The sequence below is a fragment of the Dermacentor silvarum genome, chromosome 10 (genome assembly GCF_013339745.2).
Source record: "Dermacentor silvarum isolate Dsil-2018 chromosome 10, BIME_Dsil_1.4, whole genome shotgun sequence".
In the NCBI taxonomy this organism is placed as follows: Eukaryota; Metazoa; Arthropoda; class Arachnida; order Ixodida; family Ixodidae; genus Dermacentor; species Dermacentor silvarum.
The window spans coordinates 69,213,302-69,238,435 of NC_051163.1; the positions used below are offsets into that span (position 1 = coordinate 69,213,302).

The 25,134-nt window shown below is 44.2% G+C and overlaps 1 protein-coding gene and 1 long non-coding RNA gene across 5 annotated transcripts in view; one reads left to right on the plus strand and one right to left on the minus strand.

The window, feature by feature from the left end:
• The window catches only part of LOC125940932 (uncharacterized), a 77,354-nt gene extending 73,299 nt beyond the window's left edge, over positions 1-4,055 (plus strand). Inside the window, exon 3 of the long non-coding RNA XR_007464091.1 lies at positions 850-4,055. This is a non-coding gene — a long non-coding RNA (uncharacterized LOC125940932). The remainder of the gene's footprint in view (positions 1-849) is intronic.
• LOC125940931 (venom serine carboxypeptidase-like) overlaps positions 1-24,530 on the minus strand; it is a 65,802-nt gene extending 41,272 nt beyond the window's left edge. Inside the window, exons 1-4 of one of the 4 annotated variants that reach the window (XM_049657673.1) lie at positions 24,293-24,530; positions 17,858-18,047; positions 11,220-11,547; positions 9,706-10,228 (exon numbers count right to left, since the gene is read on the minus strand). In XM_049657673.1, coding sequence (XP_049513630.1) covers positions 9,706-10,228; positions 11,220-11,547; positions 17,858-17,980 — 974 coding nt within the window. In that variant the 5' untranslated portion in view covers positions 17,981-18,047; positions 24,293-24,530. The remainder of the gene's footprint in view (positions 1-9,705; positions 10,229-11,219; positions 11,548-17,857; positions 18,048-24,292) is intronic. The other 3 variants (XM_049657671.1, XM_049657672.1, XM_049657670.1) reach the window with 3 other exon arrangements.
• Between the last annotated feature and the right edge of the window lie 604 nt (positions 24,531-25,134).

Below are 25,134 nucleotides of genomic sequence, written 5' to 3' on the forward strand. Positions count from 1 at the left end.
TTAAGTGTGGCTGTGACTGTTTTGATCTGAGGCCTATAAAAGGATTGGACTTGGGATGTACACTGCAAGGGCTGCAAAGGGACGTTTCCTGCTTCAGTCACGCTTTCCAGTTGTCACTTTTGTTAAGTAATCATTGCCTTTTGATCAGCTCACTTGATGCGAGGGATTATGTATGTGTAAGGGAAAACACGAGGTATAAGAGTAGGTTGTGCTCTTATGGTAGCCCCTAGTAACTGTTTTTGTAAAAGCCTTTATTTTATATTCATGAAACAATCTCAAGAGCTCGAAGAAAACAAAAACAAGACTTTATACTAGGGGTGTGTGAGTACAAAATGTTAGATTTCGAATCAAATCAAGAAAAAAAAAGCCGTATATTGAATCGAATATCAGAAAATTTAACACCAAGTTTCATGCTTACAAATTTTGTGCAACCGATAAACACGTGCTGCCCACTTAGGAGTCTACTCACATTATGTAACAAGATTGTTGCTAGCTATCAGTAGCTGAAGTACTTAAGATTTGAGGTGTATGGTGTGGTCTACTTAAAGGGAACACAAAATTAGTATGTCAGCACTGATAACTCGGTTTGTGTAAGGTCTGGAAAATATTTTTTTTATCAATAGAATGTGTCGAATACAACGAAGTGCTTTTTGTTTTTCCTTTGAAGCTGAAGAAATAGAGATTTTATGTTGTCCTGAATACCAATGAGGTTTTAAGTTTAATAGTGGGCCATACTGGGCTTAATGGCAATTTTCTATTGTTTAGAAAGTTTTGCTTTCCACTTAAAACAGAAGGGTCTATCTATCCTTATGGCAGGTGGTTTCTGTGCATTATCGTCAGCTCGTTAAGGCCAATCTGCGCTATTGAGAAAAGCGGGGGCCGCGCGTCACGTGACTTGGCACCGCTCCATGCGGTGATTAGCACAGTGCAGGTCTACCGCGGTCAGCGCCTTTTCACCTTCAGGATTGGCATTGATTGCCGCCTGCCGTGGGTTCTCAAATCGGAAGGCCCACAGCAAGGTCGCGCGATTCTCCCTCTTCTCCCTTTCCGTTTGCGTCTACCTTCTGTCCGGCCGTGTAAATGTGTCTGCAGCTGGGTGGTAGGCGCACCAGCCGCATGACACTTTCGAGCATCGAAAGCTAGTCTTGTGATGGGTAGCTCGAAGCTGCGAAAAGAGGCCAATGTGCGCCTACAAACGGCGTTTCAGCAAAGATGGCGGCCGGGAGCAATTAACGGTCATCCCGTAAACTCGCTTTCGTTGGCGAGGCGGTTTGTCGGCTTTCTGTGCGTCGTGCGACCGCTGCGAACAGATGTGCGTTGATTCGGTACGAAACCGTAACTTCAGTCCCCGACACGCTGACACCCGACGACACTGCTCGAATTAGGCCCAACGGGCTAGACATGTGGCCAGCGGCTGGACCGTGACAAAAATTCGTGCTGGCCGATGTAACGGGCCGCAAGCTGTCGTGGACAGCTTTTCGCTAATATGTTCATGTGGGTGGCTCATCAGTGTTTGGTCGCGAAATCATGCGTACGGGTTAGATGGCCATTGAGTTAAGTGGTGTTCAGGTCCAAGGGTGACTAATGGGTGACCAACCAGCAACGACATCGAGCATGCGTGGCAAGTTTGTCTGGGTGCTTAAGCTCGCATGCGCGCAGATAGCTCCAATCTGCACTAAATATTTGCGTGCGTGAACACGGACCACGTGCCTCCCAGTGGTTAATCGGCCCGATCTTCACACATGCTTTCGTGCTTTATATGCACGCTGCTTGTGCTCCCTCTGTGCGCGTCGTGTTTCGATCGGCCCCGTTGTCCTGGACGAGCGTAGTAACGATAGAGATCGCACACCGGGGGAACGCTGCTCGTGTCAAGGCAACGAACGCGGCTGAGTCTTTCATCGAATGTACCGAATAATTTGTAAAACCGCGTGGCGAATAGTAGGTACTCTATTCACGAATCGTATTCGGACGTTCACTATTTGATTCGAAATCGAGTATTCACACACCCCTACTTTATACCATTGATTAGTGTCCTCAGTAATTTTAAGAGTCGTTGCAGGCCCATATGGTGGCACTGAACGTTACAGCATTGCATTATTTTTGAACTATTATTGTTAAAGCTACTGTTGAAAACTAAGCCTGTCCACTGTTGTGTTAACAAAAATCAGAATACCAAAGCTCAGCGTGTGTTGCAGGGGCTTTTTTAAAAAGGGACACTTAAAATGAAACCTTTTACTGGAGGTACAGTAGTAGGTTGCTGTATTGGAAGAATATTTGCTTTGGTGGCTATACCCGACTTATTCGGGGAAAAAAGCAACCCATTGTTTGAATTTTATCCCTAAGTGGATGGCATTGCGCTACACCTTGTGTTCTTTATATAGTGGCAGGTTTGAATTGTTTTTGTTTGAGATCTACAGATGTTTCTAGGCGAATTGCTGACATATTCCTACCTCATAAACACACCAGGCATTATACTCTCCAGTGTCACTGAAAGTCACTTTTGAAGATTCAGAGGTGCCTTCTGCACCTGTCATTTGCTTCTACATCACTTTTTGTTACCAATAGCTCCACCTGCCAGCAGCTTCAGACGGTAATCTACCACTCAAACATAATCTAACGTTCTCCTGTTAAATTTCTCTGAACTTGCATGCTTCTACAAAAAAGTGAAAGTTTTAAGGAATGAGACGTGGTTTTCTGACTTCTACTGCAGCTATGGGGTCACGAAGTCTTCAGGGCTCTGGAATTCTGTCTCATTCAAGCTCTGGTGCTGCCAGCGACATTGTTGGAGCGGAAATGAGTGAAGCTGGACAACCTGACCTCGCCTTTACGAGCCCATTAGCATCTCTATCAGTGCAGGACATGCATTGGTGTTCACATAAGCAATTTCACTGTGCTTTGTGTTCATACACTGCGACTACCAATTACCAGTTAACACGGCATATGCGGAGGCACACGGGCGAGAAGCCATTTAAGTGTTTTTTGTGCTCATCCGCATTTGCACAGGGTAGCGACTACAGGCGTCACATGTCGGTGCACACTGGCGTGAAGCACTTCAAGTGTGACCTTTGCTCTTACTCCTCAGTCCAGAAGTGTGACCTGGAAGTTCACAAAAGAATCCACACAGGCGAAAAGCCATACCAGTGCAATCAATGCAGCTATGCTTCCGCACGGAGTGCTGACATGAGGCGCCATGTACTTCGGCATCACAAATGAAACCATTTTTGTTTTGTTTTTTAGGAGAAGGAATGTTTCCTCTATTGCAACGGCCACGGCACAGAACAGACAACCACACTGATGTGCCATATTTAGCACAAAGTCATGTGCCATTGTTGCTACGAACATTTTACTTAATACAAATGGCATTAGCTACAAATGGCATAAAGTATATGCTGAAGTATTTTGGATAATCTAGAATGACGACAGTGGATACAGAGTGCAGTAAACAATAAACAAAAACCACAGAGGATAAAATAGCGAAAGGCAGCCACACCTCGAGGCACCTCTCCGTAAGCAAATTCTTCGCGGCTTGTAATAGATGCAATCTCAACAGTCCTGAAGCTGATTGTGTGGTGAAATGTGAGGTGTGGAGTAAAGGAAGAAATATTGGTTCGCGAAAACATTGACTCTAGTATGAATTTGTTAACTAGTCATGAAAATGAATAAATTGGTTTGGTATGGAGTTCTGAAACTTCTGTGATAAAAACTGTGATACAGCAACTGGAGTAGCAGTAGTTTGCTCTCATGAAGAGAAACTGAATAGGGGATGTTCTTTGTTTTTTCATTTACACTACGGTGGCATTCTGAAACTTTTGTGATAAAACCTGTGATAAAGCAACTAGAGTAACAGCAGCAGTCTGCTCTCATGAAATGAAGCTAAATGAGGAATGCTTTTTTGAGTTACACTATGAATAATAATTTGTGAAGTGGGCTACTTTATTATGCAGCGCTTCAAGCTTGCTATTTATCTCTGATGTCAGTTCCACATTTGTGAGAAAAAAGTCGACCAAAGGAATTGGCAGATGGAAAGTTTCATCTAATAAATTCATATGCTTGAATTTATTCGTTGTTTACTGCTTTTATGTGCAAGGGTGGCCATGATAAGTCTCATGCTACATCACTGTTATGGGGTGGTCAGTATTTTAGTCGAAGTATGCTTGCGAAAGTGCTCTGAACTGATAAGCATCGTCGATATAAAGTTTATAAAGTTCTTAAAAATTATTAAAAGGGAATAAGAGGAGCACACCTAGCAGAATAAGAAAGAAGAGGAAAACTTGTCTTTTCCATGCCCCGGGGGAATCGGTGAAGCTTTTGTTGGTGTTTGTAAAATGCAACAATATTCATGGACAGTAAACCATGAATTCGAACATGTTTTAATTTGGAAATGTCTCGTTCAACATAAATGCAAGCCTGCAAGATGGCTGATGACCTATCGCGCACACTACACAGCTAAACAAATGCATCCTTCACGAAGCCGTCTCTCGATGTACTAGTTACTACGCGCAAACGTAAATGGCTTGGCGCACTGTGGGTCGTCGAGGGGTAGTATGAAGCCGCGAAGGAAGCGGAGGAGGAAGGCGGCTGGAGTAGGAGAAGAGAATCGTGCCGGGGAAAATGCGAGTACAGATAATTTTAAGATTGGTTGGTGCTTCTGGTTTGTCTCGGATAGCGGTCGGGAAAATACGAAGGCATAAGCGCCGACTACGGGGGGGGGGGGCTCCGGGGCTCGAGCCCCCTCCCAAGCTTTCCAAAGGGGGGGGGAGGGGGCATGCCCCCCCCTACCCGCTCCTAAAATGTCATTACCAGAGTCCTGTTACCCAAATCATTTATGGTTTCTTTTAAGTTGCCTCTACCCTTTTCCTTAAAGTTTTAATGCGGCTAAAAGCAAATTGTTGCGTCATTGTTGACGCAGATGTGCACGGCTTTTCATACTTTCGCTTTATTTCTGAAAATGCTGACAATAGGAAAACAAGCGCATTAGAAGCACCAACGGCGGCTACCTCATCCGTAGTTTTTCACTTCAACGTGTTATATTAATTTCCAGTGTGAACACCATGCAGACACATTATATTTCAATGTTTACACAGGACAAAGATTATTATATTTTTAAAGAGAAAGAGGTAGCCAGCTAACAATTATTTCTAATGATATCGATAGCCTATGTCTAGAGAATGAATATGTTGCTGTATGTTCAGCTCGCTACAAATTGCTTTGCGCGCTTTTTTGACACTGAAAAAGACCTGCAGACTTCATTGACCCCTTCGGCAGTCTTTTATCAACGGTGTGTGAAATGCACGTGAATGATGTGTCTCAGCATTGCTTCTCTTTCCAGTAGGTAATGCTAGTGACTCATGAAAAAAAAAACTTATAATTTACAACATTTATTGGGGATGGAAACATCGATCGCAACGTGCATGTAGAGGTCATAAATATATATAATTAACATAGTAACCGACCTGACGCCAAGCCGGACGCACTCGGAATCAGAATCGATAGCAGTCATGCGCAGCCGAGCTTATACTAGGACTAAAAAAAAAAAAAAAACGGCTGCAGTTTCGCCGCAAAGGCGAAGCAGTATTAGTGCTAGCGAAGCATAAGACACGAAGGAAGATTCTTCCCCTATAAGTCCGTGTAAGAGCCGCACCCCCAACTTGAAAGCAAATGTATTTTAAAGGGCCCCTAAACCACCCGCGTATGTATGGCAGAGGCAGGAAAAGTAGGAGTGAAGGACCCGTGTGTTCTAGCCGCTAGGCAAAAGAAGACTCCACGCCGCTATCAAGAAGGTTCCTCACCACACGTGTTTCCATCAGCCAGGGACATGTACCGCCAGAGGTTTTATGAAGTACTTGACTCAGTGCTGTCTTCGTTAAACAACATGTATCCATCTGATATGTGGCAGCATAAGTCCCACATTGAGCAGCTTGTCATATGGAAGTTCTACGGTGACTGATAGCGTTCTACGGTGACGACCTTGAACCTACTTTGCTTAACACCTAAAAAATATGCTCGCACTAGCTTATACCGGTATAGATCACTAAGCTTTAGTATGTCTTATCTCTTGAACAAGTGCGACGTAAGCTTGCAATAGTCGAAGTTTGCAATAACTCGCAGAATTATTTTTTGAGCTTTTATGAGCCTCATAACATTTCTTTGTGTGGTTTGCCCCATACCAAATTACAGTAATTTAAATAGGAAAGAAAAGGAGATTTGTAGGTTAATCATTTCACGGATTTTTGTAGTAAATTGCGATTTCTGTTTAATATGCCTGTAATATGGCCTAATTTTTGTAATATGTAATTCACATGGTTTTCCCACATTAACCTCTCGGAAAAGTAAACACCAAGAACATTTATACATTTAACAATTTCAATTTTCGAAGAACGAAAAGTGATAAATTTTGAGGGGATTTATCCGTTTTTAGCTCTAAAAATGACTGCTTTGGTTTTTTGGTAATGATATTTAGCTTGTTTCTTGTAGTCCACGAATCTAATTCTTCCATAACCATATTCACCTTTGAAAATGCCTCGTCCGGAGACGAAGAGGCTACCAAGATGCTGGTGTCGTCAGCATATATTACATATTTAGGAACGGGAGAAGTGTGCCCTATGTCATTTACGCACAACTTGAAAAGTAAGGGACCAAGAAGACTACCTTGGGGAACCCGGGAAATTATTTTCATTTTCGCTGGCGTTTCATCACCCATGGAAACAAATTGGAATCTATTTGATAGATAACTCTTTAAGAGTTCGAGAGGCAGACCGCTTATACCATAGTGGCTTAATTTTGTCAAAAGGATACTATGATTTACACAGTCGAACGCCCTAATGAAATCAATAAAAACACCGACAACTACTTTTTTATCCTCAGTATTTCTGAGCAAGTATTCTTTTGGGTAACCATATTGAGCTTTTGTTATGATGGTATTATTGCAGAAACCCAAGAGTCCCTTTATCATAGTCAGCGACTCCAAGACCGCCGTCAAGAATTATGCCAAAGGAAGAATCTCGCCGGAAGCGCTAAGAATTTTAGCCAACTATTGTGAAGATCGAGATGTTTACATTATATGGGCACCCGCACACTCCTCCCTTCCCGGGAACGAAATAGCGCACAACTTGGCTCGAGAACTGACGGACCGAGCAGGTGACACGCGAATACTGGGAACGGAGAGAGACCGGATGACCAGCTTTACCGAAATAACCAAACACTATAAATTGGGCAGGGTCCGTTTCCCCCCGGCACACTCCTCGCTAAGTAGACGGCAAGCGACAGCATGGCGCTTGTTGCAAACAGAAACATCTGAACCCGGTGGCATACCACTGTTACTATCCAGAACTTTACACCGATAAATGCAGATTCTGTCAAGAAAGGGCGGACTTGCAACATATGGTTTCACCTTGTCCTGGGACACCCACACAGAATAAAACGCACAAGACCAGAGAGCAGTGGGAGACCGCGCTGCTCAGCTTTGCACCGGAAGACCAACTTAAGGCAATCCAGCAGGCCGAACATGCCGCCAGAGCCCAAGGGCTCGAGGCCGTCGTCTAGGTAGAGAGGCCTAGGCCTCACAAATCTGCTGTAAAAAAATAAAGTATATTCCTCCTCCTCCCTTTAAAATTATTCGCTCCAGACACTTCGAAAAGGCTGGAAGAATCGATATTGGCTTGTAGTTTGTAACAGTATTTTGGCTACCTTTTTTATGCAACGGAATCACCCGTGCTATCTGCATCTTAAATGGAAAGACACCTGTCGATATACAAAGATGTGCGATGTGTACTAAGACAGACACAATAATGTCATTTAGATACTTTATGGGCTTAATATGCATACCGTCGACATCACAGCTCCGCGAATTCTTCAGGTTCTTGAGTTCAGAGCACACCTCGTAATTATCTGTGGGTTCTAAAGATATGGTGTTGGCATTCCCGTGACCCAACGTACCAGTAAATGTACTGGGAGCTAAACTACTGCCTTTGTGTACAAAATAGGAATTAAATACATTTGCCATGTTCACACCAGTAAGGATAATCTTACTGATGGGCACGATCCTTTTATGCCTATTGAACAGATTATTTAATAAATTCCATAAAATATCAGGCCGTCCAGAGCACCTAGAAAAGGATCCTAAGTAGTAAATGTCCTTGGCCTTTCGTAGTTCCTTGTTAGGCATGTTCCTAAATTTATAACAATAACGTCTACCTCATCGCACATCTGAATAAATTTTTTGAACATTCGGTCTTTCTGTTTAATTTTTCACAGTAGGTCACATGCAACCCACGGCTTACGGGAACCGCTACAGACTTTAACAATTTTATAGACAAAATGTTTTTTCTTTGTAAACAGAAAGAAATACCTCTAAAGATGCCTTATATCCTACGTTAACATCAGTTTCATTGATACTGTCATCCCAGAAAAGTTGGCTAACATCTGAACGGAAGGACTCCAAGGCTGTCTGTCACAACTAGGTGACTAAACATAGCCCTGGCGTCTGACATAAAAGGTGAACGTGTTTCGATGGAACAGCAGACGGCCATCTGATCCCTTATCAAGTACGTGAGGACACAACTGTCAACACGCGAAATATCTTAATTCAAGAGAACAGAACCGAAATGAATCCGTGAAAGTATTGAAGAAAATACTCTATCTGCAGAATTATGAGCTGCAAGGCGTCACGCGCCACATCTGAGAGCATACTATCGGCACTTCAAGCACGACCTTGGGCAATAAAAGTTCCAGTAAGAGAACCGTATGTTCAGTAACGTTATGCTGATTACGAGATTTTGTGCAGTGCATGTGCAGTGATACTGCTACGCTACGCGGCGAAGCCGAAGAAGAGGAGATTGAAGAACTGTGCAGTTCTTCAACCTCCTCTTCCTCGACGAGAGGTACGGGGATCGATACCCCGTACCTACACCAATGTTGTTACAGATGAGATGGGCAAGTTTACAAGATGAACGAGGGCAATGTTTATAGATATACTGTAAACAATAGAACGAGGGGGCGTAGAGACGAGATCCTAAGTAGTCGGGCATTTTCTACTCCGCGCGAAATTCTTCAGTCTCCTCTTCGTCGGTTCCATCGCGCAGCGTAACAATATCTAAAATCACGTGTTTTTTTACGATGTATAAGTGTAAGTGTACTTTATTTTGCTTATATTATTCTTTTATGTAGGCCAACTTAGTGACATTTATTTTATTGCTACTGTTAGAATGTTATTACTTCACTAAATGAAGTGGTCTCACTCGATCTCATTCAAGCAGAAAAAAGTAATGTTTATTGAAACCAACGTGTACGAACGTGGTCTTTGAGCCAATGAAAATAACCGTTCCATTATTTATTTATGACACAAAACGTGAAAGCTCTTCAGTGCAGATAAGAACATCATCCGGAGCAGACAATGATGCTTCCTCGCTGCCACTGGAAGGCTCCGTTTTTCGAAACTTTAAAAACCGGCTATACAAATCACTTATTGCGAATGATTGATCAAGGGACACATAATGGCCGCCGAAGAGCACGGTGTTAAACATGACGGCGCCTACCCTCTTCTCGTAGCCAAGCAGCTCGAGTGAGGAATTGTTGTCTCGGTGCCAAAAATGACGTTCAGCCCTTTTAAACATGTCCTGACCTCGCCATTTCAGCTTCTGGAAGCAGCGTTCGATGTTCACAGCCGGAAACACAGCATCCAGTTGCGCTGTGTACAGAAGCACGTGCCTAGTGTTGAGAACGGACAGTAAAGTTTCTTCCTGGTCTACGAAGAAATCTCCCATGGCTAGTTTCATTGCTATCTGCATTCTCGTGCTATCCAGATCCCGGGAAGGATCAACGTGAATTCTCTTTTTGAATTCTGCACTATTTGCATATTTCATGTATGCGCCAACTTCTGGGGGTCTCTCAGGCCTAATAATGCTTCCGTGGTTCTTGAAACCGGTTAAGTTTTCGAATAGGCTTTGCTGCCCGCTGGCGCGCAAATTAAGAACAGTTTGGCTTAGCAAGCCAGCAGCCTTACCGAATTCATTATTGTTGACCATACTTTGAATCGTGTTAAATCGTTCCGTGAACGAATGTCGACCGTGATCGTCTAGCAGTCCCGCGTAATAAAGGTAATCGGTTGAGTTGATTATTTCCAACAGGGGAAAAATGAAGCCGACACCAAGCATAACTCCCTCTAGACGCAGTGGAAGCTCCCAAGGGTACCGTGTCAACACCCTCTGCGCTGCTCCCATAGCCGATCGTGCTGTAAAGAAAAAAGTAAATCAGTATTTGATCACATACATAAGCAGCTTTGATGAAACACGAAATATTTGCGGGCGTATAATTCTCACCAAAATTATGAAGGACGAGTTTCTAAGAGAGCCGACACTCGTACCTTAAATACAATTTTTCTATATCAAGAATATGGGACGAGTGACTCCACTGCTAGAGATTGGGAAATGCGTAAGCTGATACACTGTAAACCGACTTATATATTTAGGGGTGCTTAAGGGGGAAAATAGTTCTATAACTAACACCCTTACATCTACACCTGTGAGGGTGTGAGTTATAGAACAATTTCCACTCCTAAACACTCTTAAGGATATAAATCAGTTTACAGCGTGTATCAGCTTACGCATTTTCCGATCTCCCTTGCGGTTGCAAGGTTGTGAGTTATAGACAGAAAACGCCCTTAACGGTGTAAACCGGTTTACAGCGATGGTGTTATCCTGCTTACAGCCACTTGAAGGTAAAGAAATCGCACCGATTGTCAAAAAACATTTTTTTAGAACAAGTTGAAGGGTGTTTCCGGATCTTCATTATTCCTGGCAGCACGGTACAGGCGCAAGGAAAACAATTATACTGACCGATCCTATGGAAAAGCTACAAACCACTATGGTGTTCGGCTGCCGTCAGTTAGTTGCCCCCATCTTCACAGCTTCACTGGGTGATTGAGCCAGCTTTCGGCCATTTGCGCTATTACGACGTACTGCATCAAAATTAGTTCTGTCCATATGAAAGGCTTGTGATAAGAGGCAAGATTTCAAGAGCCTTATACTAGTAACATAGCTATAACTGTGCCCTGGATAGCGAATAAACAGAGATTGAGTGCGTCGAATTTTGTTAATATTGCCTATACACGCGCAATACGCACTTTTTTTACATTGTGCGATGCGGAATTCATTTCGCTTATAAGCATACAGTGTGTCTATAAACATTTCAACGATTGTGTTCGGCACTATAAACCACATCACCTCCGTAAGATTCTCCAGCGATGTAGAAACTTCGTCCGTTGTATTCAGGAAAAAGCCTCAAGAAGCGCCTCAAGAATCTCATAATGTGCGTAGTTGCCTCTTCAAGTGTAGAGGGGTACTGCCCTTGGTCGTCGAAACTGAATCCCGATCCTACAGGTTGATCCAAGTAGATAACGTGGAATTGTTGGGCCAGGGTATGATGTCTGTAATACAGTCCCCCTGAAGCGTTGATACCTAGTGGCCCATTTTCGAGGAACTGGCCAAAGAGCGAAGATTTTCCAGGGCCACCTTGCAGCCAAAGCAAAAGTGGTTTTTGGTGGGGTTCATGCTGCAAGGGAGACATACAATTAATGAAAGGATAACCTAATTGTTTACTGAAAAACGAGCACCCCACACAAGCCCACTTACAGAATATTTAACGTTATGGTAAAATGCTGTTCCTTGTTTTATGTTCCATCGAAACATTTTACATAAGCCAAGTTGCAGTTTTGTTTCGTTCGTCATTGGACTAATTATTGAATAAAAAATTACATGATCTAGAAATGCGCCAATCGAATGGTTTTTCGTCTCCTGGTTGGTGTTGTTCATATATACGTGGTTTTCACGTAAATAAACCACACACAAACGGTCTGTGCGCCGCATGGATTGGTATGATATTCCGATGGAGCACCGCAAATGAAATAAGAAATTTGATAGAAAGGAAATTCGGGAAAAATAGCTAAATACGTATGGAAAATGTTTTAGCCAGCCTATGGTGGGCAAATAAATGCGTACCCGCCGTAGTGTCTTTGTGGCTATACGGTTGTGCTGCTTAGCACGAGGTCGCGGGATCAAATCCAGACCACGGCGGCCGCATTTAGATGGGGGCGAAATGCAAAAACGCCCGTGTGCTGGCTGTGCATTGGGTGCACTTTAAATATTCCCAGGCGGTTTAATTGAATCCGGAGTCCCCCACTTCGACGCGCCTCATAATGAGATCAGTGTTTTGGTGCGTAAGACCCCATAATTTATTTTTTTAAAGAGAATTGCGTATTGAATTTGATGCGGCTCACTGTGTCATTGTAGTTGGTCATCGCTTTTACGAACGAACACTGTTTCCATATCGGCATGATGGACCCTTCTCGGACAACATTGGAGATTACGACGAGACCACAGAACATACACTCATCTACTGGCTTTCTTTCGATAAAGGTTTTGCGCGCAGCTGTAGGCCGACTGAACGACAGAGTGTTCTCAGAAAAAAAAAAAAAAGCAGATACTATGCGCGGTGGCACTCGGTTTTAGCGAACTTGAAGTGGTGTTTACGCAGAACATTGTTGTTGTTTAACAGCCATTTGCAAGTATAGAACACGCGTAAATTCGGCACATTTTTACCGGGAAACGCCTTACTTAAGGTAAAGTTGTGGTGCTCGAACATGTGGATACGAAGGCTGGGCAGTATCCAAGATACAGGTATCTTAGATGCTATCTTAAGATACTCTATGGGCATCTTGTAGTTGTATTATAATAAATTTGGCAACACGTGTATAAGTATGTGTATTTTCCATACATCATAGGAACTATCGCGCATCTTATAAATATAAGATACACGTATAGCAAAATGCACGAATATACCTATAGAATCACTCAGGCAAGCAATTGATGGACGTGAAATTTTATTCTAAATTTCATGCCAACCCGTTATTTAAGATAAGAAAGCACGATTGAGAAAATTGGAAATTTTACGATATAGCGTTTTAATTATAGTTGCTAGATGAAAAGCTGCAACTTCACAATGGAAGTCAGCCCGTGCTATAGTATACCGTTTTGATAAAAACGTAATGCTTAGAACCATTTTCAAGATATACGTTCTGAACATGGGTCGCCAAATGCACTGCTGCTCTAGCTAACAGTCTGACCTACCTTTTGCACAGTGTAGAGGCATACAATATCGAACATTCATCAATGCACATAGCTTCATATTTTGAGCACTTTTACTACACGTTATGAGTGCTGGTCCTGTTATTGCTACATGCCTGCACAGACGTTTCGTAAGAGAATTTGAAGTCGCAAAAGCGAGCGCTGAACAAGAGAACAACTGTATAGTTATGCTGCTAGACGCTGTATGACATCTGCCTTCGCGCTGGCACGCTGTTTCGATGTCAGTTGACCCAAAAGACATTATTTGCCTTATAGTTTTGTGGCAGCTGCACGAAATTTGGCCCCAGTTGACAATTAGGAATGATTTGGATAACATGGGACAGTACAATGTGGCTGCTTTCACAATTAGCGAACAGGGTGAGAAGGTGTATACAAGCGAACGCGCAGCAAAATTTTCACTCAACTCTGACTCCAGTCGTTTTTTACTACTTCACACGGAGGTTCATTTACCTTTCTCCTACTATCATTAAACCTCACGGCCTTCTACAAGGTAACTACCTCGCTATTTGCTTCAAGAGTCAAGTCCCGTGACGCTCGCTCCTAATCACTTTTCTTCCTCCGTATTTGGTGCTCACGTTCATCACGGTTAGAGTAAATACGGATGTCAGCAGTTCCACTATTGGAACTGCGCATCTGCACTTATGGCACGTAGTGTCAGAGACAAAACTACAGTTCATTCTGTGCACTACTTACGAAACGGTCAGCGCCTAGTGTCATGTCCGCCAACTCAAAAAGCAAACCAGCGAACCATACTTTCTGCGATGCTATTGTGAATCGTAGTTAAAAAGCGGATTTACCTAAAGTCAAGTTATTTTTGCGAACAATTGTAGCAGCGTCTACTTTCGTTGACAATGCCGCACCCTGCCAGGAAGAAAGGACCGAGTATTATTCTGAACTGCCAAAAACGCACGCGCCCGCCACACGCATGAACGTGCGCATGCATGCATGCAGAAACACAAATAAAATTTCCATAATTGTTAAAGGTCCCTTTAGCACATATTTATGCTTAGAGGAAGTACTTCCATCACTCAACATCATATGCACTGGTTTCTTACAAGACAGTGTGGTTCACAGTAAATAAGTAACTTGCTTGTACGTTTAAACGTATGAGATGCTCAGGCAGAACAATTGCCCACTAAGCCTGCCAGGATAGTCTCGCCTGCTGCTTCGCCGCCACCATATTGCGCATACTTTTTTCCAAATATTTAGCGCTTGTAATCCCTCTGCATGTACGATATATTAGTCTCGCATGAAGTTTCTTTCATCAGTGATGTGTTCAATTCACGAGAAAGCATGAGTTTGTGAGATTCTGTAGGCCGACCAGCCTATGCCCGATTCTGGTGTTTTGGTGAGTTTGAGTTCGAGTGAGACCGGCTGAGTAGAACTTTGGTGAATCGGAGCCCGAGTGAGCCCGCCTGGGCAGAATTTTGGTGAATCTGTATCCGAATGAGCTCGGCTGAGTAGAATTTTGGTGAGTATGAGTCCGAGTGATCCCAAAGCAAAAAATATAATTTTTGAGTGAGTCTATGCTTTCGACTTCTCTGTCTGCCCTTAATCAGTGCAATGCTACGCTCAACGTGCACATGTGCAAGAAAGATCCGGATATAGCTCAGAACAAAGCATTATTGTTCATCGTTCAGATGAATCAATGTCCTCACCTGCTTCTAAAAACGCAGGAGACTGAGAGAAATGCCAGATACTGGCTTCTTTTTTTGCGACAGACTAGAAGTGTGAAGTTGTAATTTATGTAACAGAGTGTCAATCCGCACGGTCTTTGACAGCATTCATCAGATGCCAAAGTTCGCTCACCCCAAGTCGTCTAGTAAAAAAACAGAATCAAAACGAAAATTACCTGTCTCTTGCTTGCCAAAGTAACAAGTGAGCAAGCTACGCAGACCTTCCGCGGATGCAGAGATTCTCACTAATTACCTCTGTCTTTTTTAATGTCTACGTGGTATTTCCCCCGTATCTGTGTAATTCATTCGTAAGTTTCTGCCTCCTCTTGACGAAACTTGCGCATGCGGTCAAGTATGTAGCACTATGCAAGCATATAGCCATGAGGCAGGAAAAAATCGACTGCACCGAACCATTTTGCGAATGGATTCAGTGATGCGAACCGGTTTGCGAACCGTTATAAATTTTTATTTCTGCTAACCAGAGCTGAACGGGAATGAATTTGAAGCACGCTGAACTCGAACCGAACCAGTATTTCTTTCGGTTCGGCATCCTGGCTAGTATGACGACGAGGGAAGGACCGCGAAGGCATCACGACGATATAATCACGAATGTATGACTACAGCCAGATTACGCCGGCATGATGATGACGACGCTGTGATGACGACATAATGACGTAGACAGAATGATAATGACGGCGTGACGATGATGAGGGCATGACAAGCGAAGAAATGTTAACAATGGAATGACGTCAACGACATGACGACGGCGGTGTGGTTGTGTTAGAGCTCACGTCCGTGCTTACGTACATCACCTGCCCCTCCAGGCCACCACCAAAAAAAAAAAAAAAAGCAATTCACTGTTCCTTTACCGCGCAAAAAGCCTGGAGAGTGTTGACAACATGTTTCAAATGTAATGAGTGCACCATGTGAAAGCTTATGTTTATCACAGATGAATACATGCTGAAAAGACATACTTTTAAGTCATTATCACTTCTTAGAACTTTATAATAACGTTAACAAAGTGGAAACTGCTACACAATGAGAACATTTTTATGATACACATAAAATCTCTGCTTAAGCTTCCGTTTCACAGACACTGGGTGAGCTTGCGAGTTTCGCTGTTTTCTTTTCAAAGAGAGAGAGCACAGGAGCATAATTTCGGCTGCAGAATGTTCTCCAATGAATTGTACATCTAATTAGGCAAATAACAAAACAAATCAAAAGAAAAGTGTGCTTATTTAAAAAAAAAATAGTTTTTAACTTGGCATCATATCTTAAAGCTCTTGCTCAGTCTCTTTAACATTTCCGGGTGGCTCTGGCCTTGCCGCGGACTTGTAGGTACGTATGCATGAATTGGTATTTATTGTTCACGCAGTGCAAGCATTAACTACACGTGCCGCATATGATAAACGCCAGATGCACTGCCGTCGCTAACGTTTACTGGCATCACTGTTGAGAACGCCTTAGCGGTAACTTGTCGGTGGGGGAAAGAAACTATGGACCACATGACTCTACTTAGGTAACAGAAGGGCGTTGAGTGGTTATATTAGTCCTAGCTGTTAGTGTTTCGTCACTCGCACACATTATTTGCTCGTAAGCACGCAAGCACGTGTGTTCCATGCAATTTCCACTTACAAATTTAGTGTGTGTGTGATGTCACCTTTACCAGGGCTGATATCAGGTAGAGCGCTGCAACTACTGCAGCGCTCTCCTTCTACCTAAGTTGCAGTAGCACTACTGCATTGTTGATGCTACACTGATATCACGCCTGCTAAACTACTGCAGCGCTCTACCTTTTCAGTCGTCTTTTTCTCTCTGCACCTCTTTTCATTTTTCCTACGCGCTAGAACATGTCTTTGTCTAAATTCCAACTAGCCCAACTTTCTGGCTTAAATGTTACTGCAACTGCTCATATCAGATCTGTGTGACATATAGCTGCTTTGGCTGGACCGCGAATGTTCGATAGTAGATTTGGAGCGAGCGGATCTTTTCCACATTACGGCGCTCTGTCACATAAGTTGTGGATGGCACTGCATTTACCATGGGTGTCTAGAATGTGAGACAGAGATAGTAAAATTGACTGCACTGTCCAAACGATAGCAGGCACTGAAAAATAGTGGCCAGGTGGTCAAGTAGGTCAAGCTTCATAGAAAAAAAGAAGCAGCGTGACACGAAGGCATCGAGAACAGAAGAATGCACAATACCAGCGTTGACTCGACAATAAAGACTTATTGCATACGACACACATGAAAATTGTGTCACGCGTAAAAAAAAAAAAGCATTTGGTATCGAGGTATCGCTGATGGTGAGGGTTCTTTGTTCTGCACTGTCACAATATCCGACTGGTGGGTCAGCCGCGTCAGTGAGGCGAAATAAAAAAGGTGAGTCAACCAAAATCGACACGAAAGAAGACAAGGTCGATGTACATGACATATGTATTTATAAGTACTAAAATTAGGGCAATAAAGATGATTCAGTGTTGTATACTTTATCGTTATTTTGGCATTATTTGCATGATTTTGTTTGTTCCAATGTCAGATGGACCATCTATTTCTTTTATTCATGTCGAGTTGCTTCAGTCGCTTTTTTATACGCGCACGCATGTACATCTACCTTGTCTGCTTTCACCTCGACCTGACTGACATGCGTTTCTTTTTATTTTTTTTTACCAAGAGGTCAGGTGGCCTGATCCTAGAGATAGTGCAGTCTGTGGTGCAGTGTGGTTAATTTTCGACTATACTTGCGCTAATTACGCCCGTTTCGTAATTTTGCCCATTCTGCGACTAATTCTCACTACTTGTTTCGTTGAGGCTTTCATATTGATGCCATTTGCGAGTTGAAAACACTGGGGAAGAGCGAAAGAGCCGTTTTTTTTCAACGAAGAGGCCAGATAGATACCAAAATACCACGTAGGCCAAACCCATGTAAAGTCGCCAAAGAAGTCCTGGTCTTCAATATCTGGCGCTGCGTGCTTAGCGTCACTGGTATAGCATCAATATGCCTGGAAACGTGACAGCAAATTTTACGATAAGTATTCCTTACCGTGGCTTTGATGAGCAAGAAAAATAAGAAGGAGCTATCGTAATCATCGACAGGAATAAAACCAGAATACGCTGTTAGGTTGTCACATGGCTCTGGCAAGCAAACACGGCTGGCAGATCTCATACGACGAAGTTCATCTTGAGGTATTCGGTCATTCGTTGGATAAAGCCGGAGATCGTCATCTGAGTTCCTGAAAGAGGACGTCTGATGTAATCCTTAGGGCACTACTACAATAAACTCGTAAAAAGCTTTATCAGTATATTTATGGTACATTCGACTGGTTACATATATACCACGCTTCCACACAGCTTGCACAGATGCGGAGGCCTCTCGAGATTGGATCAAAAAAGGGCATGCTCGAGCCGAACATTTAACTCCTCCTAGAGCAATCTTAGACGTCGTTCGCGCTCACTGTTCGAAGGGGAGAACGCCTCCGAACGCTCCGAGCTGGAGCGCAGCGCTCTGAATGAACCAGGCTAGCAATGTGTTCCAAGCACTCGATTACGACAAGCCGAGTGTAAACTGCACCATCAGTGAGCTTTAGAGCAGTGAAGAGCGATCAGTCGAATGTACCGTTAGTCTCTGGTACTCTACTTTTGTCAGTTCAACGATGTCTGTTAACACCTGCAGGCGGGTGAATGTTCTATGACCTTAAGGAGGTTCACAACTATAACATATGACACGTGGTTTTAAAGTTGACGCAGAAGCCGCAGGTTACTTAGACAATACCGCGACTTACGTAGTATAACACAGCAAACTGGGGCCCTATCCCGTTTATTGGTATATATTGGAACTATTTTTGTGAACTATGCGCAGATGCGAAAAATACATTGTACCTTTTCAAAGAAACCGTAATTTAATTGTGTAGCGCAACACAGCTTAAAAATGATGCATATTTTTTGCGTTTATTATGAAGATATTGTAAGGGATACGGGTGAGCAAGGATGCAGCATGGCCACTGCCTGACCCGGGTTTTATTCGGTCAGCTTACATAACATCGGACTGCCACTACAACCTCGGCCCTTCCTTACTACCTTTGCGAACCACCAATAAACTTCCCTTACGATTCTAAATTATGGGGTTTTACCTACCAAAACCACGCTCTGATTGTGAGGCACGCCGTAGTTGGGGACTCTTGAATGATTTCCGCGTGGGGTTCTTTAACGTGCACCTAAATCTAAGTACACGGGTGCTTTCGCATTTCGTCCCCATCGATATGCGGCCGCCGTGGACGGGATTTGATCCCGCGACCTCGTGCTTAGCAGCCTAACACCATAGCCACTAAGCAACTTCCCCTATAATTGGTGGAGGGGCTGGATACACTATCAACCCTGAAACTTCGCCGCAGGACTTTGGCTTCTGTGCACATCATGTCGGGGCAAGACACATCCCCCACGTTCAGCGACCTTGATGCCTTCCGTACCCTCCTTCGGGTGTTTTATGTCAGCGGGATCTCGCCATTTTCTGCTGGATGGGCGACCATGGCGTGGAGGATTGGCTCGCCTCCTATCAAGGAGTGAACGCCCACAATAACTGAAACGAAGCTATCAAGCTGAACAACGTAATTTCCTATCTCAGTGACAAATCTTTAACGAAGAGGGTTAAGACTTCAGCTTACGGTACCGGGGTTCTTTCGGCTGTGATGGGCTTGAGTTTCAGTTATAGCTTCAGCTTCAGTTACGGTACCGGGGTTTTCAGCTGTGATGGGATAGTTAAACAGCGTCTCGTCACACGTAATTATACCGCACTCGTAGGCTCTCTCTCTGGCTTGAGTGTTGCCGCCGGGTGCTCTACGCTGATGGCCCAGATTCAACAGCCCATTCGCGAAGAGCTCATCCTCATCCACGAGTTTTCATTGGTAGCTCTGACGCAAGAGCGGTCCACCTCGTCGTTGACACCTGCACTGCAGCTCTTCATTAAGGAACAAGTCGCGGAGTGCGTTCAGCCTGTCTTCACCATACTCCTGTCCCGGCGCACCTCAGATATGTGCAAGTCGCGGCGATGCTCTCAACGCCGGCCTGTGCTGCGTTTCATGCACCAGTATAAACATCGTACCGTATCCCACCCGGTTATGCCGCAGTATGGTCGCGTACAAGACCCTTGGCGTGCGCCTGACAGTCGTCCGATTGGGTACTCCTGCAGCCTCGATGGCCACGTGACACTTTCTGCCGGCGTGGGATCCAATCTTCTGCCAATTTCATGCGACAAACTTTCACCTATCCGCCGAAAGACGCTCAACGTCGTGTTTCACCAGATCCGCCTTTTGATACTGCATGTTGAGCCAACCGTCAACCAACCTTTGCGAGTCAACGTTGGCCTCAATTATCCTCGCCTATACTCCATTTCTTCAATGCGGCGTCGGTCGATTAGTCATCCTGAGCAAAACTAATCGCCGATGTTCAGGAGACAAGAACTGCATGTTCAGAGAAGTTTTCAAGTCTTCCATTTTCCCCTAGTAATTTCATTAAATTAATCGTGGAAGGTGTATAGACTCTAGCGCTTGCTAACACAGGCGCCGCAGTGTCAGGAATGCATGCTCACCTGTGAATCGAGAAGGTGACATCATTTTCTATAGGTATTTCGCTGTGTACGGCTAGCGCACAACAAATCGAACCTTAGGAGCCTGCACAGCCGGAGTTGCCATTGAAGAAGTTCTTTAGGTAACCGAATTTGGGGTGGTATTTTCTTCCAAGCCATCCTGCCATCATCAACTGCGTCCGTGTCGAGGTTGAGTATTTTTCTTTGTGCCACACCGCTTGATGGCCGACTCATTCCCAAACTCGTCGTCACAATCAGCACCGACATCACTCCGTGGTTGTATGCAGTCTTCGCTCTGGCTTAGGTCACTGCCTTATCGATCTTCGCACTGTGGCTTCTGACAGGTGCTCATGGTGGCGACTGGTCGCTCTATAAGACCAAGTTTATCAGGCCTGACATCTTGTATGAAATAAATGTAAGGCCGTTTGAGTTATGTAATGCGCCGGCCACATTTGAACAGATGAAGGGCAATGCCTTGCATGGCCTGAAGTTGAAAACATGTTATTGTGCAAGTCAGTTAAACATATAAAACTATCGCTCAGGCCGACCTCCTCTGCCTTTCCTCAAATAAACCCATCTCTCTCTTGGGCCATGTTATTTCCAATCACGACGTACTTCTGATCTAGCTAAGCTTCGAGCCATGGCCGAATATCCTAAGCTAAATAGACTTAAAGTCCTCCACATCTCTATCGGTATAGTGCTCCTATTTTCTCCATTTCGCTCAGAATTTCGCAACTGTTATTGCAGAATTGTCTCAGCTTCTTTCTGGTGACAGTGACTTTTCTGCCGGATCAGAAAAGTTCGACGCATCATTTACTACCTTAAGTCGTCTACTGACCTCTCCAACAATTTTACGTCCCTTCGAGCCGGATGTTCTTGCTGAAATTGACGCTAGTGCCAGCGGCATCGGTTTGGGTGCAGTGCTAGCCCAACGAAAACCTCGAATTGATTAACACATCGTAGCCTACGCCTACCGCACTCAGACCAAAAGTGAAGTGGATTGTTATGTGACTGAAAAGGAATGCTTGGCCATTGTTTGGGCTCTTGCTAGATTTCGGCTTTACCTTTATGTGCGTCGTCGTAGCATATCACCGCGCTTTTTGCTGGTTGTCGTCACTCAAGTACCCGTCGGCACTCCTCGCCCGATGGGCCCTCATCCTACAGGAATATGATATCATGGTTTTCTACAACTCCAGGAGCAAGCATTCTCACGCTGACGCTTTATTGCATTCTCCAGTCCCACGTGAGGTCGAGTGTGTTTCGGCCCTGGCACTTGCTCTCGCACCCCTAAGACATCATCGACCAAACTTCAGAGCAGCGACAGCATCCATGGATTGTCATTCTTCTGAACTTTCACGCTGATCATCCGGGGCTACTAGCGTCTCGCGCACTTCGCCGCCCAGCGTTCATTTTACAGTTCGCGATGGGCTAATTATCGCATCGATGGCTGCAAATGGCTTCTTTTTGTTTCACGCCATCTCCGTAGTGACATCTGCACTTTGATGTCAATTCGCAGTGTTGCCATGGCGGAATGTCCAAGACCTTGACATGCCTTCGTCATCGCTACTACTACTGGCGAGCGGGGTGTTGCGGCAGGTACAATTTTGTCAGTAGATACGTCCGCTCCTGATCTAAGTGCCTACAAGTTGACTCATCTGCCAGTCGCTTCGTCACACCATCTTCCATGACCTATCCACCCCTTCGACCCCATCTGAATTGATTTATATGGTCCCATGCCATGTACGGATGATGGCAAAATCGTTGAGTCGTCGTAGTTGATTCGTTGAATCGTTGATCACCTGACGCGATGTGCGGTTGCCCTCCGAGTAGCCGCAGCACGCCACTTCGCCTCCTTCATCTTACGTCTATACGTTCTGCGCCAGGGCGCACCTCACGACCTCCTTAGTGACAGAGAGCGCGTGTTTCTGAAATTGTTCAATTACTTTTCGCTCAATGCAAGATTGTTCATCGCAGCACCGCCACACATAATCCACAGACAAATGGTCTGACATAACGATTAAACCGAACTCTGGGCGACATGCTGTCGATGTCTGCTGCATCGGGTCATTCCAATTCGTACCTTGTCCTCCCGTTCGCAACGTGTGCCTACAACACCGCTAAATAGGCCGTAACGGGATTATCCCCATTGTTTCTGTTCCAAGGCCGTGAAACGACCTCTACACCATCGAAACAATTCTTCCTTATCACCCATATACTTGAACGTGTACTCCGTTTTTAGCAGCCGCTAAGAGAATGTCGGTAGCTTGTCCGGTTACTCATGACTGGGGAACAATCCCGTCAGAAAGCTTTGACGTGATGACAACCGGCCTGCTCTGACCTTTCCGCCTGTCTCCCCGTATGGATGGGCTCTATCGCTTTCAGTCTTTCTTCGAAACTAATTATTCCGACATTACATAGTCCCACTACGTCCTTGTCCGAACCTAGCCTGTCAACTAGATCGCCAAGTCACTAATGCTCTCAAGTGATGAGGGCGTTAAGTTAAAAAAAAAAAAAAAACAGGCCGTGAAACTGTGCATTTTGCCAGGCTAAAGTGTTATTTATTATTCTCATTATCTCGCCGTCTTCATAGGTCGCCAGGATAACTCATCTCTCAACCGGGGGGGGGGGGGGGGGGCAAATGTACAGATGGGCGCGTAAGAAGGCAGCATCGCCATATCTAGATCCAAGCTTTGTCCGACCAGGTGGTATGACGACGAAATATCGCTGGAACATTGTTATTGCCTGCTACCGTTCCAGTCCATCAATAAGCCTCCCTCTCAGTATGAATTTAATGAACTTTTTGTATATTATTCACAGGGTTTGCCTTTGTTACTGTAGTGAACTTAAACTAGTAATCATAATTTCTTTTAGTAAACCTAATAAACTCTAATGACGTCATGCGATACTGTACGCATGATTGTGCTACGCAAAACATATTCTTTAACACTTTTAGCATAGACTGACTATATTTCAGAAGGACTCCAGTTTTTGCTCATACATGCTCACACGCAGCTCATATACATGCTTGCAACGCGCAGCTGGCACAAATTTGCTGTGGACTTTAGCTGACGAAATTGATCAAATGTTTATTAAACATAATTATATACAAAGGAATTTACATACAGGCAGGACCCCATAGCCCCTGTTGGAGGGGTGAACTTAAACGACTAATGCCAACAGTAACAGAGGCTACTTGAGCTTTCCACCTATACAGCATATCGCCTCAATAAATATTACTTAAGCGCAGTTTCCTTCCGCATTAATTTACATTTCCATTCGTTTCTGTACAGATTTCTAGGTAAGACTGTTTCAGTGCACAAAGGGATATTCCTTTTCACTAATGTTGTTTGAGTGAAAATGCGTGCCATCTCATCTAATATATTTGCTCTTTATGCACATAAACATGCATCTCCAAACTGTAAACTGAGTTTCCGCATAGTTACTTCTTAAAGTCCATTTTCCCTCATGAAAAAGACAAATGTAATTCTCTCGGAGTCTTCAATATATTAACAGAATGCTGAAAAATTGAATGGTATTTAAAACAATCATTTTTAGCTTTCATGTGCCATGATATGTTGTTGAAGAATGCTCTGCATGAGGCCATAATTGCTTCCAAATGCGTGTGGCAATGATATGAAGGGTCTAACGTACAGACACGTAACAATGATGAGTGCACACTCAAGGAAGCTTGGCTAGCCTGGCTTGCGAGTCATCGGTGTCTGGCATGTAAAATTTGTTGAGGCTGGCCATATGATTCGGCGCTGCTCGTCGTTCTTTACCCACCACTTAAATTCTACACTTTCTGGAGACTCAGTTCAAATATTAAATTCACTCTGGCTCTCAAGATGTTTTGCATTCATATCAATCCATTTTGCGAGATTTGCTGGGCCTACTTACTCATCGTCGACGTATGCACAGTGCGTAGTGGCGCTTTCACTTTCAGCGACAAAAGATTCACTATTTTCTTCGTCACTGTCGCATTTACACACTGTTAAAATGGCGGATTAAAATCAGGAGGCCTTTTGAGAACTGGCGCAGCTTCATTGCCGCGTGCTCGACAATTCAGCAGAATACGGAGAAAATGCGCAGGCAACACAGCGTGTTCTCGTAGGTTTCGTCTGGATGGTTAGGTGGTATTCTTTCTTGTACGGATGACATTTTCAAAATGCCGTGGAGCGTTGAGGGTCGCGGTCTAACGGGCAAAACGAGCGCATCTTTGTTGTAATGGATGATGCTTGTTAAAGTTCCAACAATTGATTGAACTCATTCATCATCGCAAAAACTTGATCTATACAAAAATATTTTTGTTTACATCCGAAGTATCGCAGCAGTTGCTATAGGAGGATAGGCAATGAGAGTACACCCGTTTTTGGCAATCACGTGATTTCAGAGCGATCGAAGGGTCCGTGCATTGCAGGTACAGCTGAATGAGTAGCCAAAACATCACCGATAAATGCAGTTAAATCGCCATGGCATGGTGGCGAAATAAACTGCTTGTTACTTTGCAGCAGTTTCGCACGAAGGCGAAGCGAAGCATTGAAAAACTCCCCACATGGTGGTCTAAACTACGCGTAGGCGACATGGTGGGCTGCTGAACGCGAGACAACTACTACTGCGCAGCTGAAACAGCGCACTGGTGGATACCAGAGGGGGGAGGGGGGGGGTATTCTGTAAGTGTTCACCTAGTGGACATGGCACTGTAATCTGCTGCTGAAGTTCTGATTGGCTGGCTGGGCTGG